This window comes from Aplysia californica, unplaced genomic scaffold, assembly GCF_000002075.1.
Source record: "Aplysia californica isolate F4 #8 unplaced genomic scaffold, AplCal3.0 scaffold00440, whole genome shotgun sequence".
NCBI lineage: Eukaryota > Metazoa > Mollusca > Gastropoda > Aplysiida > Aplysiidae > Aplysia > Aplysia californica.
Window position 1 is genome coordinate 77,126 of NW_004797710.1, and position 19,311 is coordinate 96,436.

The 19,311-nt window shown below is 39.7% G+C and overlaps 1 protein-coding gene across 1 annotated transcript in view; it reads left to right on the plus strand.

The window, feature by feature from the left end:
- Positions 1–19,311, plus strand: part of LOC101846155 (U3 small nucleolar RNA-associated protein 18 homolog) — a 55,767-nt gene that overhangs the window by 35,076 nt on the left and 1,380 nt on the right. Inside the window, exons 8-12 of the mRNA XM_005104884.3 lie at positions 3,813–3,913; positions 7,422–7,512; positions 8,365–8,488; positions 9,485–9,659; positions 16,237–16,379. Of these exons, the coding sequence (XP_005104941.1) occupies positions 3,813–3,913; positions 7,422–7,512; positions 8,365–8,488; positions 9,485–9,659; positions 16,237–16,379 (634 nt within the window). The remainder of the gene's footprint in view (positions 1–3,812; positions 3,914–7,421; positions 7,513–8,364; positions 8,489–9,484; positions 9,660–16,236; positions 16,380–19,311) is intronic.

A 19,311-nucleotide genomic window follows, 5' to 3' on the forward strand; every position in this document is an offset into this window, starting at 1 on the left:
TCATCCATGTAGCTTGCTTTTAGCTATTGTTGACGTTTTTGACCTAGATCTAGCTACAACAGTCCAAGGACGGGTAAAAAACTGTACGTCTAAACGGAACTTCTCTCGCCGACAAACTTTCAGTTTACCGATGACACAGATCGAGCGTCCGCCGGTTAAACTGTCAGTTTGTCGATCAGCGAACTGTACGTCTAAATGGGCCTTTAATAGGTGCCACTTGGAAAATTTCACAAAGTTTGAAAGTAAATTTTGTCTATTGAGTCAGAAAGCTGTGGAAAAGATTAAATTCATCAGTCAAATTTTACAAAGTTGTCCAGGTTCAAATTCAGTCAAAACTTTGAAAGTTTAAGGCTTATTGCACATCAAGCAAAAAGCAAGACATTGAACAGTTATACATTGATATGATGCCAATTCAGATACTCATTTATTGTTTTCATGCAGCTATTGATGCCAAAGGAATTTTCAGTTATTAATTTCGATTCTGTAAGGCCACCAAATTGTATGAAAATGACTTTCTAGTGTACATTTTTTGCTTGGAACACACAAAAGGCGAATTTGAAAGGCGTTCTGCTTGAAAATTTCTTATCCTTTTAAGTCAAACTTCTTAGAATTGTTGGTATTTATGCTTGTTATAAGTTTGTTTTTTTCCTCAAACATTGGACCAAAAAAAATATGACGACCCATTTTGCACATGAGCAAGGAGAACATACAGAAAATATTTTCATGATGACCCATCGAAGTTCGAACACAGTCTATACCGCAGCAGTGGAGTGTGTTAAGAGAAACACAAAAAACGCAAGTGATGGAGACACACATTCACACGGGCGGAGAGGAAGGCAGATGCACACAGCCACACGCGCGGACATAGAATCTAGCCTAGGCCTAGGGCAAAGCTACAAACGACCAAAAAAAAATACAAAGAGAGTCGGGGAGACGAGAAAGGGAGGTTGGCTGCGATTTCACCTTTGACCCTCGCTATCCATTAATCCTGATTGTGTATCATGCGTGAGGTGGGATGAAGGCGGTGGTATGAGTGGCACAGCGGGCAGTTGTACGCACAGGCAGTGTGTAGGCCTAGTGTGCTGTATCGTGACTGGCCGTCTAAATTAAGTTTTCATTTCCCATTCAACCACAAAACAAAAACAAACAAGCGAACAAAAACTACCAAGGCGGGTTTCAAAATAACAGTGCACACTTTTGCGGGACTGCTATAGGCCTACTTACAAACAAAGGGAAATAGCAAGCGAAATTTTCTACATGAAGATCTCTGGATTTATGTCTACTTCGCACTCAAGCACGCTTCGGCTTTAAGCACGCTTAAGCTTTCTCCCGACGACCGTGCTTAAAGCCAGCATGGACTGTATGTTTATATGAAGCAGAAGACATTAAACTTTCAATAGATCCAAAAAACAAAAAATTCATGTAAATTCGCTTTTGAACCTCGTTGTACCAAATAGCACATTGCGTCAAGTCTTACGACTGATTATGACCGGGGCAGACAAAAATGATTATTTGTAATGGAAGTAAGTAAATAACATTTTGAAATAGTAATAGTAAAATCAGAAATGGCTAATAAATAAATGGGAGAATAAACTTACTTATTTTTCAAAGAATAGTGCAAGAAACACTCTCATTAGGTTGTCCACTAGCTCATAGTGAAGACCCAACTGGACGGACATATTGGCCAGCTGGAACACAAAACTGGAGAGGGGTTCGCACAGATTTCTTATATGTGTGTAATGGCGTGTAGAAAAAGAATGGCCTTTCTGTTGATACTACATGAGAATTGTTTTCTCTGAATAAAAAAAAGAGAAAGACATTTTTGGTTTTCAGGTATTCATTATGTTGTTGACACATCTTCTCCAGTTGCCTTACTTGGTTGTTCAGTAATCAGAGGAAAGAGCGGGATCTCCCGTCGTTTATGATCATGAAATTCGATCGTTCTGGTTACTTCTGATCCAGTGACACTGTATTGGCACCTCTGTTGTAAGCTTACAAAACGCCTTTTTTTCATTTTGGCGCAAACATTTTTTATTAGTTAAATCAAAAGCATGATTAGTTATCCAACTTGTGGGAAAAAATCAAAGTGAAACTGTAACTAGATTTTTAAATAAATTTGAATTGAAATTTCAGAAGAACTCTATTTTTCAATGGTTAGGCTGACAAAAGTCCTCTTTTTCTCGAAACTGCTTTGATTTAAAAAAGGTGCTTTTTCAGCTTTCAGCAGATCTGTGGTGTAGCGGTTGGGCGCAGCGCTGTCTCGTGTAGGAGGCTTAAGTTAGATTTCCCAGTGGGGAGAAATTTTTGAGTATCTTGGTCTTTGTGCTGGGATGTTCTGGATCAATCACAACAACGGCTGGGATGTTCTATCCCTCTCAACCCAGTTGGCTCCTTAATGACTAAACAAAATTTACATTTCAAAACTTAAAAAACTTTGTCAACACTGGGAGAAAAATGACATACCCATGGTGACTGCCTAGCCTGTGATAATCCCGAGGGCCCAGGGAATTTTTAAAAAAATCGCTGGGACCTGGGAATATGGGGAAATCTGAATTGCCCCGCGAAAAACCTGGGAAAATGCATGAAATTCTCTCAAATTTGGAAACCAAAACTGCTATGGTCATTAATTTCATTTTTGCCGGTCACATTTGTGAGATTTTATGTTCGGCCTTCAGGCGAATAACTTAATCTGTGCATTTCACTATGGGGGTTAAAAATTTGGTGTCTTTAGAACCATAAAACCTTCCTCTGTAACATACAAAAATATTTGGAAAATTTGTTTAAAATGACGTTTAGTAGTGGTATAGTGTCGACATAGTCATATATATCGATACCAGACTATTTCAGAATCGCATGCCATGTCTCTCAACACACTAAGCTTACACCCCTGCACAGGATTTTGTTCCTTAAAACTTCCATTTCTTATCCTACCTGGGGAGCCACAAAATTTAGACTAGAGTTGTGCTTTGAGTAATTGATACTAGTAACCATGAGAACTAGCTATTTATAAAGAGATACATGAGATGAGAGAAAGTGGGGAGGGTAGGGGGGGAAAGAAAGGAAAAAGAAGAGGGTCAGCAAAATTCAGTGACATTTCAGATATGTGGATTAAACAATTTCGGCTTTCATTCATTGTGACAAGGAAGGAGTTCCTTCTGACGTCCAATTTTTGTCTCCATCATTGTCATCTTGTGTTAAAGACGCCGACGTTCAAGCAACTGGGATCTTTGTATTATTATTTGCCGGCAGAGGAGCAATCTAGTTCATTTTTCTTTCAGATGCATTTCATGGAACTGTAGTCTAATTTAAATAAATATCTCATTTTCGGAGAAGCACGTGTGGCATTTGGTTTCTTGTCCATAGGAATTGGAAAGAGTTTACCAGAGTTCATGATAACTTTTAGACAAAATGAACAGTTCCTCCTGGTCACATGCACTTTTACTGTGCTTAATTAAAACAGTACAGTGATAATCATAAAGCATGGTCATGCCATCAATTTTCATGTATCTTGATGATTTGTTTACACCCCCTCTTAATACGTAATATTCTTCACATCCAAATCTAACAGAAGTTAGATTAGCAGATCCCACCTGTTAGACAACTGAACAGTGTTAATAGGGGCGTTAAATTCAATGGGCTTTACTGTATGCTACGCTTCACAAAAGTTGAGAGGGGCCAGAAACTTGTAATGTAAAAATACCCATTGGTTTTTTTCCCTTGTTCCTAGATTTTGAAGTCAAAATTTGTACCAGCAGAGCAAACTGCTAATGCAATGAATTTAGTCGTTTTGATTGATTTTTTTCTCTTTACAGGCTTGGAGGTCACTGCTATGTCCAAGTTTGTTGTGTCACCAGATGAACGATTTATTGCATTCTTGGGCACCTATGGTCATATTCATCTTTTCTCTCAAAAGGTTAGTAATTCAAGTCTCAAATCTTTTGGTATCAGAGGAGTCCTTATGGAAATGTTTTGAATAACATATAAGAGACATGTAGTGACTGGCGTTTGTGTTGTAGTAGTTGGGTGCTTTGCTGTAGCATGCAGGAGACCCGACTTTGATTTTGGAGTGGAGAGAATTCTTACAGAGTACTTTGGTCTTTCTGTGTTGTATCTCTCTCAGCACGGGGTTGCCCTGAAACCTGCTTCATAATATAAGTATTCTAAGTTATATAGATGGGGCCATAAAAACATCTATATAAACGGTGCGTCCAATTTTCCGTATTTTTTAAACAAATCTTCTGAAAGTTCTGCAATTGCTCCTCCTGTTAGTATTATAACTCCATCCATTAAGAGAACTAAAGTGTGGAACTCCTACTGATATTCCATAGCAAAGGATCCGTACTTGCCCTTGTTTTAAGTCAGAATGAATAAGTTCTGTTTTTAGTAAATTTGCTGTAATTCTTTGCATTAATTTGTTTTAGAAACCTGCCAGATTGCGCATTTCATGCACTTGACCATTATCCCTCTCTGCATTCATTGCAGAAGGGTTGGCAATCCGTTTTCACCAAGTCAGTCAAAATCTGGCTAATCACAAGAGCAAAATTTATGTTCCAATTTCCTCCCTTTTTTTTATTCTGTCCGTCTACGGGTCTTTGTTGCAACTGGAAAATATGTGCTTTAATCTAGGTAAATGAATAGTGATTTTTCAGACAAAAACTTTATTCAGATCTGTCTCTAGAACTAGAAAATTTACCTGTGTGAGGATTCTACGGAACCAGAATAAAGGCCCGGGTGAAAGACATTGATGCTAAAACTAAATCAAGATTAATTGAAATTGTTGCTCCGAGGTTGTGTTATTCGACATTTGAACATGAAAATAATTGATGTTCCCTGATTTGCCTTAAATCAATCGTGCGATGCCTAATTGAATTTTAGTGGCAATGGCAAGGAGAACCTTCTTGTAAACATTGCCAGCAAGAGAAAGATATATAGATCATAGCTGCCACTTTTCCCGCTAAATAGCGGAAACTCCGCTACATCTAGCTTTTCCCGCAACTTTCCTCCTTCCTCCGCTGGACCGCTCTTGGTCGCAAATTTCATACTTTTTTTTCCACGCGGAAAACACCGAACCGGGAGAGGCGAAAACGCGGTTTGCGCATGTCCGCCCGTAGCTTTCTACTTCCGTTCTTCTAGGCCCAGCGCTAGTTTCACATTGTTTATTGTTGTGGAGCAACACAGTGTCGATCGGGCATCGGGACGTTAGCGCGCCGAGTTGTCATTGAAATTGGCGGAAATTCGAGAGAAATTGATTCAGAATGCAAAAATAAAAGGAGCTGGAATGAGAAAGAAGCAGCCGGTGTGCGACTTGAAAAGTTCATTAGAAAATTGAACTAGCCGTTTTTTGCGAAAGAAATCGCGGCCCGCGGCACTCCTGTACAATTGCGGTCCCGTTTGTTTACATGACGGCTATTGTGGCTGCTGTGGAAGTGAATCTAGATCTAGATCTAGGTCTAGAAAATCTATCTCTAGATATAATATTTTTTTAGATCTACACATATTTAGATATATCTAGATCTAGATTAGATAGCCTAGGCTATACTTTTAATTCAGCTTATCTCTAAATAAGAAACACACTACAGACTACAGGGGCACTAAGTGCAAACGGGACCGCAATTGGTACAGGAGTGCCTGCATCCTTGATCCGATACTGCTCTACGTCTATGTATGTACACGTTTAAAGTGAAATAAATCTTTTTATGAGACACCAGCTGGCAAAAAACACAGGATTTTTAGTCACCAAGTCCAAACTGTGTCAAGTTGACTCGAATGCTTGTTAGTCAACTTACTGCCTTTATGTGTTTTTGTTTTTTTCAAATACATTTTAATTTTAATTCAGTTGCCTATGGTTAACAATATGACAGGTTTCCCTTCCAAGACCGTAGGCTAGATTTTCCAGTATATATTGCCTCTGGGTCTCAATGGTTTCAGAGAGCGCGCGTACACCTTCGTGTGAATTTCCTCCTTTTTTAAAATTTCTGAGTGGCAGCTATGATAGATGAAGAAATCAAACAGGGTACAATCATGGTGAAAAATAGGTAATATGGGTTGTTAGAAATCTATTCAAACAAGCTCTCATATGCCATTTTCAACCATTGAAAGAGCTAAATTTTGATTTCTTCAGGGGCTCGGTTCTCTAAATCGCCATTGGGATGCTTGTGTGGACCCTGTTGGGGGCCTTTGCGGCTCCCAGACTCCCAGTAGAATTTTCCTTGCTTTTCTGCTTTTGTTTGTTGGTATCGATGTGGCCCGCCGTTTTTAAACACTTTGTTTATATTGAACGCTACACTATAGTAAAATTAATATCAAATTCAAAACCAGCGTCCCAAAATTAACAAAATGACTCGTGGGTGACTCTTTTTCGTGTTGGATTTAGAAGATCGCAAAATTATTATTTTTTTTATAAAGATTGCATCATGTAGTATTTTCTTATCACAAAGAGGAAGGGCAATTGTCAGTTTTAACTAATCTCGAAATAGCCCCTTTAGACACCTAAAATCAGAATTGGGAGAAACGGGTTGTGAAGCTGAATCCCTTTGAAGTTTGCAGCCGCTCAGGATTAAACAGTGTTACAGTGTTTGCCTCTCATTCAATCAGATATCGATGGAAATTTTTGTTCTCTACATTTTCTCATTTCACCTCCTTTCTTGCTCTCTAACAATGTTCTGTCATCTGCTTTGGTCTCCAATTTCTGCCTCCTCCTCTGCAGCCTTTCTACTGTTGCTTCTTGGCTCCTTCTTACTGTTGTCTGTCAGCCACACCCCTGATCTTATGGTAGATAAGATGGAACACTTAGCCTTCTCTGATAAGGGCTAAAAATCTTGAGAGGTCCTGTGTGCAAGTTGCATACATTAAAGATCCCATGGCGGTCCAAAATTGATAAGAGTAGGCGTCAGCTGCCACCTGGGCAAAATTCAAAATTTCCTACCAACTAAAAATGTTTAACGTGTCTCGCGTGCTCAAATGACCGTTTGCAGTTGTGAGCACTCTAAAACACTAACCGAAATTTTTTTAAAGTTAAATCAGGGCGTGCTCTAATATAATGTGAAAATAACCAACTTGTGTCCTGCCCGCTAGTATGACCTTATGTAGTTGCAAGCAGCATAAAACTTTTGCCAAACCAAAAAGTCTATTATCTGTGTGCATTTTGAAACTAACTTTTTATGCATAGTGAGCATAAAATATGATTTATGGAAAACTAATACTTTTGTTTCTTTGTTAGGTACTCACTTTTTACACTGACTTGTGTCAAGGGGGGCATAAAAGTGCACCTACTTTTTAAAAAACCCCGCTAAAAAAAAAAATTTAAAACAGACGTTTATATATAGAATGGTCTGTTTGATTTTCTCTCTATTAATAGAAAATGTTATGCTTCTAATTAAATATTTACTTTCGTTTATGGCAGAGCATTTTCTGTATTTCAGAGTAAAGAATTGATTGAGACTCTGAAAATGAATGACTCCGTGAAGTCGGTGTCCTTTTCCAAAGATGGAAAGCTCATGTATTCATTTGGCTGTAAGTATGATATAATACTGTCATCATGTTTAGTAATACAGTAATATGCAGTTTTTACAATTTTATAGGAGAACCAAAAAACTGAATGTTATCAATAAGATATTTGCCTTAAAGATAACAAGGAAGTATCAAAAGAACGCAATTTTGATAATAGTTTCCTTATTATATAGCAAATGTTTCATTGTTAGTTTTTTGGCTCTCCTATAAAATTGTAAAAACTGATATACTGTTGTTTTTTAGAATGACAGCATAATACCTATGTTGTGCATGTCTTTGAATAAAGTTTTTCTGGAAGTGTAATACACGTTGTATCAGTGGAAGATTTATGGCTCTTTATGTTTTGTTCATAGCCATCATAGTTGGTTCAATTCAGCAAGCAATTTACATGTTATCAAGTGAAGTAACCACTGGATCAATTCCTTTTGTCTCCTTAATTCATAATTACACTATTTTTAATTCAACTGAATATTAGAATATTAATATGAAATGTACTACCTGAACTGTGGAACCCTATCTCAACAAAACAAAAATGAAAAAAAAATCACATTGGAAGTCATATATTAAGAACCGTTTTGTTTTTTGGGGTTTGTTACTCACATCAATTAAGAAAAACTTTTTTGGGGGCAAGGTTTGCTGTTTCTTCGTGAAGTAAGATTCCCTTGATAACATTATCAATTGTGTAGAACGTGTTGTTAGTATTATATTAGTTCATGTAAAATTGTTGCTATGTTGAGCTAGTTTAGTATTGGGTTCAGATACCTTGTTGAACATTTTGGGAAAGAGTTAGTCCATTTGTGATTTTCAATATTTCATTCAGTCTTCTTCGATGAATGCCTCTCTTGTTTGTTCCAGCTGAAGGTTTGGTGTATGTGTGGGACATGGACACTCGAGACTGCATACACCGTTTCTATGATGGAGGCTGCATTGACGGGTCATGTGTTGCCGCTTCGCCAGACAACAGTTATGTGGTGTGTGGGTAAGTGGCAGTAATGAAGGCCTAGTTTTTTTTACTTTGTTGCTGTATTACTAGATTGTTTTGAATCTCCAAAGAAATTTTCTTGAACTATGCAGGAATTTGCATAAAATGGCTGAGAATTTGAGGGATTCAGTAAAGGAAGTTGTTATGGGACTGTGCAGTCCCCTAGCGCTACCCACTGGAGAACTGTGCAGTACTGTAGTGCTGCTTTTTGCACTAGGGGACTGCAAAGAAACACACTCACACCCCAAGCAGTCAGCGATGATACCAACCTCGCATCGCTTAGTGACGTCCTCTGCAAAGCTGGCCCACTACGCCTTGGGACAAAAGCCCAAAGAAGGATTGCAATATCTTGGAAGTAGAGAATCTTTGGTATTACTAATACTAGGCCTACTACTAGATCTAGGCCTAGATATTATAGACGCAGACTGCGAATTTTTTCATTGAAGAAGAGTAGACCTACCATGTAGTGTGGTCTACAGTCTATACTACTAGATCTAGATAGATCCTAGATCAACAAACCTGTCGACATAAATGATAAATTCGCCTCTAATAAACAGTGTTTGGTTCTTGATCTAGCCTCGATCCAAAGGTCAAAGGTTGTTTCTTTGCAGTTGCAGTCCCCCTGTGCACAAAACAGCGCTGGGGAACTTCAATGAGTAGCGCTAACGGACTGTACAGTCCCCTAAATTTTGATTAGAGGCACATAAAATGCAAATTTGCAATTTTCAAGGACTCTCAAGCTTTGGAAGTCACCAAATTTTGGCAGCCACAATCTCACTAGTTTTCCCTCTTTAACCAGGTGACCCCCCACCTCCTTCAATCCAAAATATTTTGACTTCTTTTGAAGATAGGTGGGAAATTCTTTTTGCAAAAACAAGACAAATGAACATGCTTTAAGATGATACATGTACCAGTAACTCCATATGCCCAAAAATTGATGAGAGCCTGATTCCACCACGTCGTTATACATTTGTCTTTTTTGCCCGTGTTTAGATCAAAGAGTGGCATTGTCACTGTGTACGACAGGGAGAATGCTCTGAGCTCACGTCACCCAACTCCTGTGAAGCACATCAAGAATTTGACTACCATTTGCAGCGGAGCTCTCTTCAATTCTCAGTCAGAGATACTGGCCTTGCGGTCAAAAGCTGTGGAAAAGGCTATCAGATTGGTGGGTAGTTTATCAACTTGGGTTGTTTTTTTATTAATCCAAGCCCAAAATTTATGCATGTTTCTCTTTTGCTGTTTAATCTCTTTGTGTCTTCACTTTGACTACTTGTGATTATGTTAGAATAACGAAGGTTTTTTTTTTGGGGGGGGGGGGGTATTTTGGTTTTCCTTTTTGCCACTGAATATGGCAGAGGTTTGGTGTGAATTATCTCTCTCTCTGATGTATTTTGGACCCCCCCTCCATGCCTGGGTAAATTGGCTAGAGTGACTAGTCTTCCTAGAATTTTAAAAAAAATTAATTAAAAACAATGAAGTAGACCTGCATGTTTGCCGACAATCGTCTGAAATGCGACAGTCGTGACCCGACCCGCGAGCCGGCCGATGCTATCGCTAGGCCCGCCTGTATCAGCCAAAGTGCGAGGCCTGGCCGACTGCCAGCGCCCCCTTTTTCTCCCGTCGGCTTTGTCGGCACTCTTGTTTTCGTGCCGACGTCGGCGTTTCCGACATAATTGTCGGAACCCAGGTAGACATGCGAATACGAAAAAGGACAACGACCTAAATTATCTACTTTCAATTTCGTGCTCGAGCGGCCATTTTGAATTTCGTTTCTTAACAAATTCAATTGTTCAGATCATGTGGATTCATTCAAGTCCGACTCACTTGTTCTAGATCTAGATCTAGATCTAGTTTTGTATAGATCATTATAGACCTCAATGGAGGATTCATATTCCAATTCTATTGTGTCAAACCCTATCATAGGTTGTGCTGAAGTGTTAATGTTGGTAAAAAGCATTTCATCAGGTGCGTGAATTATTTATTTATTTAGTCAGCTGAGTCCCTCTGATCGGAATCGGATGCGGATTTCTAGTTCAAGGCCTATTCCTATTCACTTGTTCTACAAGATCTCGATTTAGAATCTAGATCTAGATTTATTTAGATATCTAGATCTAGATCTATATGGAGGATTCATTCCAATTCTATTGATAATTGTGTTATTGTATCAAACCCTATTATACTATAGATCTAGATCTAGCAATGTAGATGTAGGTCTAGGCCATACTAATGCATGCTCCTTGTTTGTTTTGGAGTGTGGTTTTTTAATTTTTTCATTTTGGACTTGTGCTGGCCTTTTTACATGAGGCCTGTTGCAGGTTCTTTTTAGGGGTAGGGTTAGGGTAAGGTCTCTTCTTTTTTGTGTTTGTCGGGGTGGTCGCTCGTTACTCGGAAGTCCTTCCTTATGACACCCACAAAAGCTTTTATGTGCAAAATTTTCAGACAATCTGGTTGAGGCTCACATGCAGGTCTACATGAAGGTCACATGCGCTTGTTGACTGTTGGAAGTTGAAGATAAATCATACCTGTTATAGCAACATTTGAAGTCAGTGTCTGCACAAAATGGAGGAAATAAGTCAATATTAAAAAAAAAAAAATACACTCGAGGGGGGGGGGGCTGGCTGGACGCAACACCAGGGGACAAACAAACTTAAATTGGAAGCAAATTTTTAATATTTAGAATTTTGATTACTACCACAGCTCTCTGCAAAGTAAAGTGCGCGTTGGTGCTCGCCTTGTGTGAAATCGAGAACTGTCATAACTTGTCAGGGTGTTATTGAACTTAAGGGCCTAAGTCAAGTGTTTGCATTTCATTGGATGGGTGACAGTAAATTATATCTCTATATTTTAGTTTTCTGTTCAAGATTCGCAGATAGATTTTCAATGTCACTGCATCTTACACCTCTCACACTGAATATGTCTACTTGAGCTATGCAAGTTATTACTCTACTTTGAGTTTGAGCGTTAATTTTTGTCTGTCACGTTTATTATATATATGATATGGATCATGACACCCAGTTTGGTTCATGACAGTCGATATTCTGGTTCTAGGCCTTTTCTGAGGTTCAAAACAAGATTAATTTTTTATATAGTTTATATGTGCAGGCGAATGAAGGAAGAATGGAAAATATAAATAAGTTGCACAAGACCCCAGTGCGCCACCGCTTTCTGTACGTAATCCAGATTGTAAATATTGGGCAAGTGACTCTTACTTGAAATTATCTTCCAAACCCTCAAATTGGTATGAAATGACCTTGCTTCGATAAATTGATGGTTTTTATTTCAGCTTTCTAGGGTTCAACTGATTAATAATAATTGATATTTCGCGAAAATGGGCTGCTGTCGCGATCACCTGGAAAGTTCTTCCTTTTTTAAAATACTGAGTTGAGACCCATGCCATGCCTTTTGATCTAGGTTTTTCAGTAAATGCAATACAGAAGGGTGTTTTTGGAGTTGTTATCGATCCAGATGGGTTTTTTTGAATGGACATAAAAGGTGTTGAGCCCAAATTTGTAACAAACAATTTTTTTAAAAAATTATTTGGAAAAACTGACGTTTCTTATATGTCATTATTTGATGAGCACACCCAATCACCCAATTTCCGCACTAAATTTCACAAATTATTTTTGGTAAAATACAAGTCAAAATTTTTGTACCACTTGACCACTGGATACTCTCTGTCATCCTGAGATTTGGCATCAAACAAAGAGGACAAAAGTCACTCTGAATATAAGTGAGGCATCGTGATGAAATCAGGCGTTCGTCAAAATAATGAAATCTAAGATGTCAGCATTTTGCCTCCAGTTTGACCATTTTTTTTCTTGGCTCAACACAGGGTGTCCAGCAAGGTCGTAAATGGTGGTAAATTTGCCTTGAAGGTAGTAAACATTTGGTAAACAGTCATAAATTAGCGTGTGTACTGAGTGATGAAGCCAGCAAGACTTTTCAGTGAACCCGAGCCACCGTACCTGACTCCGTTTTTGCCGGTCACGACTGTGATATAATATTCGTTCACCTTTTCCCCGTCCCAGAGTACGTTTCATGCGAAAAGACGGCTGTGGCGGCAGGCGGAGGTGTATGTCACACCGAGGCTCGATCGGGAAAATCAAGATCTGCTTTCGTTTCCTCCCAGAAATTTGACGGCGATGCACTGATAACGCAACATAATTGTAATATGCAGGTTGTACAGTAAAAACGCTGTGTCGCCGTGCAAATAAAATTTAATCATTACTCGGACTCGTCACCGTGCTGTCACTTGTGTGTGTGTGGGGGGGGGGGGGAAGAAAATACAAGCGTCGTCCGATTTTTAGATTATCGAGCTCGCCATCGTGACCGGCCAATGAACCTGTGTGCGCGTGAGCACCGGCGTTTGTTGTTGGGGTCGCCAAAGTTCATTCAAAGTCTGAGCGTTGCGAAGTATAGGACTACGGAATGGGGTAAGGGAGTATTGGTTGTTGTTTTTTTTAAGATGCAGAGGGGGGGGGGTGCTGAAGGCAACATCAGAGGACACAAACTTGGAAGCAAATTTCCGAATTTTGATTCGATTTAGAACTCTCTGCAAAGCGCACGCGTTAGTGCAGGCCGTGTGTGGAATCGGGATTTTTTCACACCTTGTAGCTGTGTTATTGAACTAAAGTGTACGTGTTTCATTAGGTGGGTGTTTGTAAATTATAACAATATTATTGTAGTTTTCTGTTCAAAACTGGCTGATTTTCAATGCCACTGCATCTTGCCCTTCCCACAGCTCTTACACTTACACCTCTCACACTGCATGAGTCTACTTGAGCCATTCAAGTTATTGCTCTACTTAGAGTTTGAACTATAATTTTTGCCTTTCACATTCATAATATTAGTCATGACACCCAGACTGGTTCTTGACAGACTAGATATAATTTTACGTGTGTTTGTGTTATGTAGCGTGTGTTTGTGTTATGTAGCATGCCCCTGAAAAATTGAGAAGTCACTTTGACAGTCACCCTGTGTGCAGGCATTAGATCTAAATCTGCCCCCGCCCCACCACTAAGGCAGTGCCACTGACTGAAGCATCTTTAGGCCATTCCCCAAGGATTGGGCTGGAGTCTGCTTGATTAATCGAAGGCTTGCGAGCGACGGACGGCTCGTGCCCGCTACCGGAGTTGCTACTCGTGGACGGCGGACGGGCTTACTGATTTGTGTCGCGACGTCACAAACTCTTGTTTACTGAGCGCGCGATACTTCTGCCCACGTGCCGCACACTGACAACACCTAAAAAACCCTCACACTTCCAGCAATGGCGCTGTTTGGGGAGGGGAGGGGGTGGTATGGCTGGGAAAGCGAGGGGTGTTCGACACCTCTCGCTTTCCGTAGAACTCGCCCTCCCCTTACGCCTCCTGGTGTGACAGGGTTTTATTTGTCTTGTTTTTTGGGGGTTTTTTTGGTTCAGTTTTTTGCGGATTAAAAAAAAAAATTTTTGGTGGGGGGAAGGATTATGTTTTGCTTTATTGATTTTCTGGGCGTAATTCAACATCATAATTAATATTTGTATGATAGAACATGCACAATACATACATAATATCAGTTACAGTGCAGCAAGATGTTTTTTTTAAAAGTTATAGGCCTACAATGTAATTAACAATGTGATATAATTAACCTTAACAATGGTCTTCTGATAGGGAAGCCGTCAAATCAAAAGTTTTTTACATTGTTCAGAGACAAAATCACGATTGTCATCCCCTCCCCAATGCTTTCTCTTCAACTTCAACTTGTTCTAAGTGTCGGGGTGGGAGTGGAAGTATAATTTAGGCGAGTGATTAAATTACAAGCCACGGGATGCTAACAATACTGATTTATTTTGTCAGTTAAAAATTGTTTGTAAGTGTTCACACCTTTATTCTGCGTCCTAAATAGTTTAGCATACCGCGACCCTAGTGCTTTCTTGTCGTATCTCCATTTTTAGTACCAGTGAAAACAGCTCATAACAAAATGTGAGCCTACGAAGATGTCACATTTTCACTGTTAAAGCACCGAGGTCACGAACGGTCTGCACTAGGCTATTACAGCCCTCTTCGCCTTGCACCAAAACCAGCGCTGCCTCTCGCTTCCTCCACGTTCAGAGTTCACGCCGCGAGCGGGGTGGATTACCGGTAGATCTTGCAGCTCGGTGCAGACGAGCGGTGTTTGCCTGACGAGCGGTGTTGTCCTGCCAGGGCGGTAGTTGGACTCAAAGCAGATTTATTGGCACGAGAGCAAGCCCTTAGCACAAAGCAATACGAGACGCCAAAAAGGTCTTGGGACCAAGTGCTTTGCTCTGCTGCGATTTGAGTCTTGCCTGCCGTCCGCTGCTCGTATGCCTTCGATTAATCGAACAGACTAGTTTGTGGCGCAGTGACACTATGCGCGGGGTCTCTCTCTCTCCCCCCCCCCCCCTCTCTCTTTCTGACGTTAGTGGTTTCGCGGATAGCAAGCAGGGAGGGGAAGGAAGAGGGGGTCAGACACGAGTGGCTTTGCGGATTGCAAGTTGGTGTGGGTACTTGAAGCAGAGGCTAGACTCAACGTATCATGCTGGTGATTTGATTTGATGATTTGACCTAGTGATTTGAGGCTTGTGACTTGAACTAGGGGCTTACGAGCACGAGCGTGTTTGCTACCGGGGTACAGCCCTACCAAAGGAGGGATAGTAACATGTTCTTATATGCACAGTAGAATTGTAAATAGATCTATGGGCTGATTTATCAATGTCATGCTCATACTGTGCCGGAACAACATAAGGGGAACTGCTGCTTTTTCTTTCCTCTTCCTTACTATCGTCATTTCCCTCTACTTCTTTTGTATGTTTATCACTATCTATTGTAAACTACTATTTCGGGGGTGCTGTGATAGTCAAAGCAGACACTATGCCGTTGAGGCTAGACAGGTGAGCAGAGTAAGCTTGATTCCCCGTTTGGACTTCTTTGTTAACATCCACCCCTTGCTGCTCTTAAAAACCTTACTGAAAATAAAAATAAATTTAGCGGCGAGCAAGCTTGGGATCGTCTGTCTATTAGTCTATCTTCCATTTTGTCAACTGGACTTTGTGGTGCATTATTTTCGTTCCGTATATTATGTAATAGTAATATATGTTATTGATGACGCATATGAACTCCCCCTTTCGAGCTGGTGTAGGGCTTGATTTGCTGGGTAGTAAAAAAAATTTCCAGGTAGTAAATTTTTTCAGGAAATATTGCTGGACACCCTGTCAACACCTTTCATGTCCTTTTAAAAACGTTGATTAAAGGCACAACGAATGTAAATTTTGAATTTCCTAGAACTCTCAATCAAATTTTGGCAGCCATTTTCTTGCTAATTCTACCTCTGAAACCTGGCGACCTCGACCTCCTTCAGTCGCAAATATTTCGACTTCTATTCAAGATATGCGTGTATATTTTTCATCAAAAGATGGTCAAATGAACAATCTTTAAGATGATACCAATAACTCCAGATGTCTGAAAACTGACAAGTTTATTTGTGATTTGCTGCTTGTGCGCTTTCTTTCCCTTTCCTTTTTTTGTCAGCCAAGCTCATTATTACAGTGGCAGTTGTTTATTTTGAATAGCTAAAATTGGGTTACAAATTAGATTTTTTTTTTTTTTAATCTTAGAATTGTTTTTGAACAAAATCTTCATAGCAGACTTATTTTCCCATGCAAAAATGCCCTGAATTCATTTGGTTTTTATATCTGAGAGAAGAATCTATGTATAGGCATTAATGTGATTTATATATTGTTTCAGGTGCACTTTCCATCTCTGTCAGTTCTGCCCAATTTTCCTGAGCAGTTTGACCACGACATGAAGATGATCCTCAGTCTGGACTTCTCTCCTTCCAGCGGCTACTTAGCTCTCGGGAATAACAAAGGCCGGTGCTTGCTCTACAGGTACTAAGTCTGTAGCAAGATGATGTATGATATAAAACAGTTAGTCTCCATGTTTCGTGACTGCAGGATTGGTGAAAACATTGGAAAGACAATTGAACTCTGATCTTCCATTGCAGAATTACAACACTTTCAGGCCACTCTAGCCCACTTGTGGCCTGTATTCAGGAGACAAAATTTGCCCTTGCTTCAAACATAGACTTAACTCATTACACCCGAGTTATCGCTGGCCGAACACCGTTTTCACAGAGGAACTACTCAGTCGTCATTTTTCGTATGGTTATATTAAATGGAAGCTTCACTGCTAGTTTCGATATTAGTCTGCTTTTTAAAGAGAATTTTGAGCATGGGTTTTTATAGTCGATCAAGAAAAAAAGTAACGCCGTTTGTTAACAATGGCCTAGGTTCATGTGAAACAAAATCTTCGTAAAGCTTTTCACTGGGTAATGGGACTGATATGCTTTAAAAAATTATTATTACATATATTGTCAGCCTAACTATCTTAGACTTCAGAAGTAATTTCCAACTGATGAGAATAGCAGTGTTTGTACTGACAACCGGGATGAAACTTATCAGACTTTGGGGAAATGAACCAACTGACACTAAAGGTAAAATCATAGAAGATTTCTTAACAAAAACCAATACCAGTATTTTTAACGACAATTCCCCAACATTTCAAATAACTTAAACTTTTCATCCATAGATTTAACCCTATGTGATCCAGATCTAATTCCAGCCTTTCTGTGGTTGGTCCTGGACGACCCACAGATCGGACCACTTCCTTATCAACCTAATCCCAGACCTTTTCAATTTTAAAAGAGCGGACTGGGATGGATTTCACATGGAATGCCTCCAGAGTCTTTACCCATCTCAAAAACAAATTTTGATCAATTTCATGAAACCTTTCTAGAAATCGTACAGACACATACCAAAATTATCCACCAAACCCCGAAAAAAGAAACGCTGGTTCACTGAAGACTGCCAAAAACCTGTTTCGGCCAAAAAAATCAGCTCTCAGGAAGTTCGTCAACTCTAAAACAAACGAAGACCTGACAAATTTCAAAATTGCTCGAGCCCAAGCACACAGAATAATCAGAACGGCCAAAAAACCCCCCGTCTTTTCGCAGTTATGTCTCTAAAATAAGCAACACGCCAATGCACAAAGTCGGGAATATGATTAAAAAAATTAAAAAGTACCAAAAGAGACACAATGAAACACATCTCAAAACCAAATAACTCCTTCGCCGAGACAGAAAAATCAGTACGTGAGCTGACTGTATAGCATCAACCCTTTCCAGAAATTCTTCTACCCAAAATTACAACCCGGAGTTCATGAAAGTGAAAACTTCTTCTGAAACTGTTCACTTTACCTCTTCAAATGAAGAAGACTATAATTGCAGCTTTTCTCTTGGTGAACTAAAATGTAACATTGCAGAGCTATCAAACACAGCTCCAGGCCCTGATTTAATACACAACGAAATCATCAAACACTCCTATTACTCCTTGACATTTACAACATACTCTGGCATTCTCAACAATTTCCGAACAGTTGGCGTCTTGCCACTGTTATACCAATCCTAAAACCAGAAAAAGATCACTCAACCCATCAAACTACCATCCCATAGCACTTACAAACTGTTTCTGCAAACTTATGGAAAAACTTATTAACAAACGTCTGATGTGGTTTCTTGAAACTTCAAACTCTTTATCCAATTTCCAATGCGGTTTTCGCTAAAATCGCTCTACTCTTGACCATCTCGTCGGACTTGAAGCTTTCATTCGGATAGAGCACCTTGTGGCTATTTTTAAAAAATTTTTTTACCGACTTAGAAGAAGCCTTCGACACCACATGGAAACATGGCAGGCCTATTCTGAAAGACCTGCTTGACTTGGGCTTACGCGGAAATCTTCCCGAATTTATACGAAACTTTTTGAAAGATCGATCATTTCAAATAAAAGTAGGTTCAACCCTGTCAAATTTACACATCCAAGAAGAAGGCGTCCCCCAGGGAAGCATCTTATCACCCATACTTTTAAAAATCAAAATCAATTCCATCACAAAAACCCTTCAAAACAATATAGACTGCTCACTTTACGTTGACGACTTCCTGATCTGCTGTAAATCAAAGTAAAAAATAGATGACATTGAACGTCAGCTTCGGTTTCAATTCCATAAACTGGAAACTTGGGCAAACGGGCACGGGTTTAAATTTTCTACAGCAAAAACGAACTTTGTCCTTTTTTGCCTGTCGCACAAGACCTATCTTTGTATGGGGAGAAAATTCCTGTTAAAAAACAAGCTCGTTTCCTGGGCGTAATCTTCGACAACAAACTTTCTTTCCTACCACACTTGAAAGACCTAAAGACGAGGTGTCAGAGTGCTGTCAACGCCTTAAAAATACTATCCCTTGTCCGTTCCAGGCTGGACTATGCCAGTCCTGTTTACTGATCAGTGAGGAAGTCCTACCGTCTTTGTCTTGCCCTGGGCGCTTTCCCTACTTCACCTGTAGACAGTTTGCAGGCAGAAGCTCTCAAACCATCTTTAGAACTTGGGGAATAAAAACTCACTTTGCAGTACGCCTTGAAACTTAGCTCTGTACCCCAAAACCCTGCCCACAAATGTCTTTGGCCTTCCTGAAGATCTAAAAACCCTATCATCCTTAGGAAATAAAGTAAGCCCTTTCGGAATAAGAACCCAAAACGATCTCCAAGACATTGATTTTTCTAAAGGCGTAATCAAACCCTTTGCCTTGTCAAGCATACCTCCATGGCATTTAACCAAACCAAACATAGATACAAGTCTTGAAATACACAACAAAAAGTCTACAGACAAAACTACAGACCTAAACTCATACAAACTGCTAAATAAACATGCCCTGAAGAAGAGAAACTTTTTACAGACAGATCCAAAAATGACACTTCAGTAGGAGCTGCT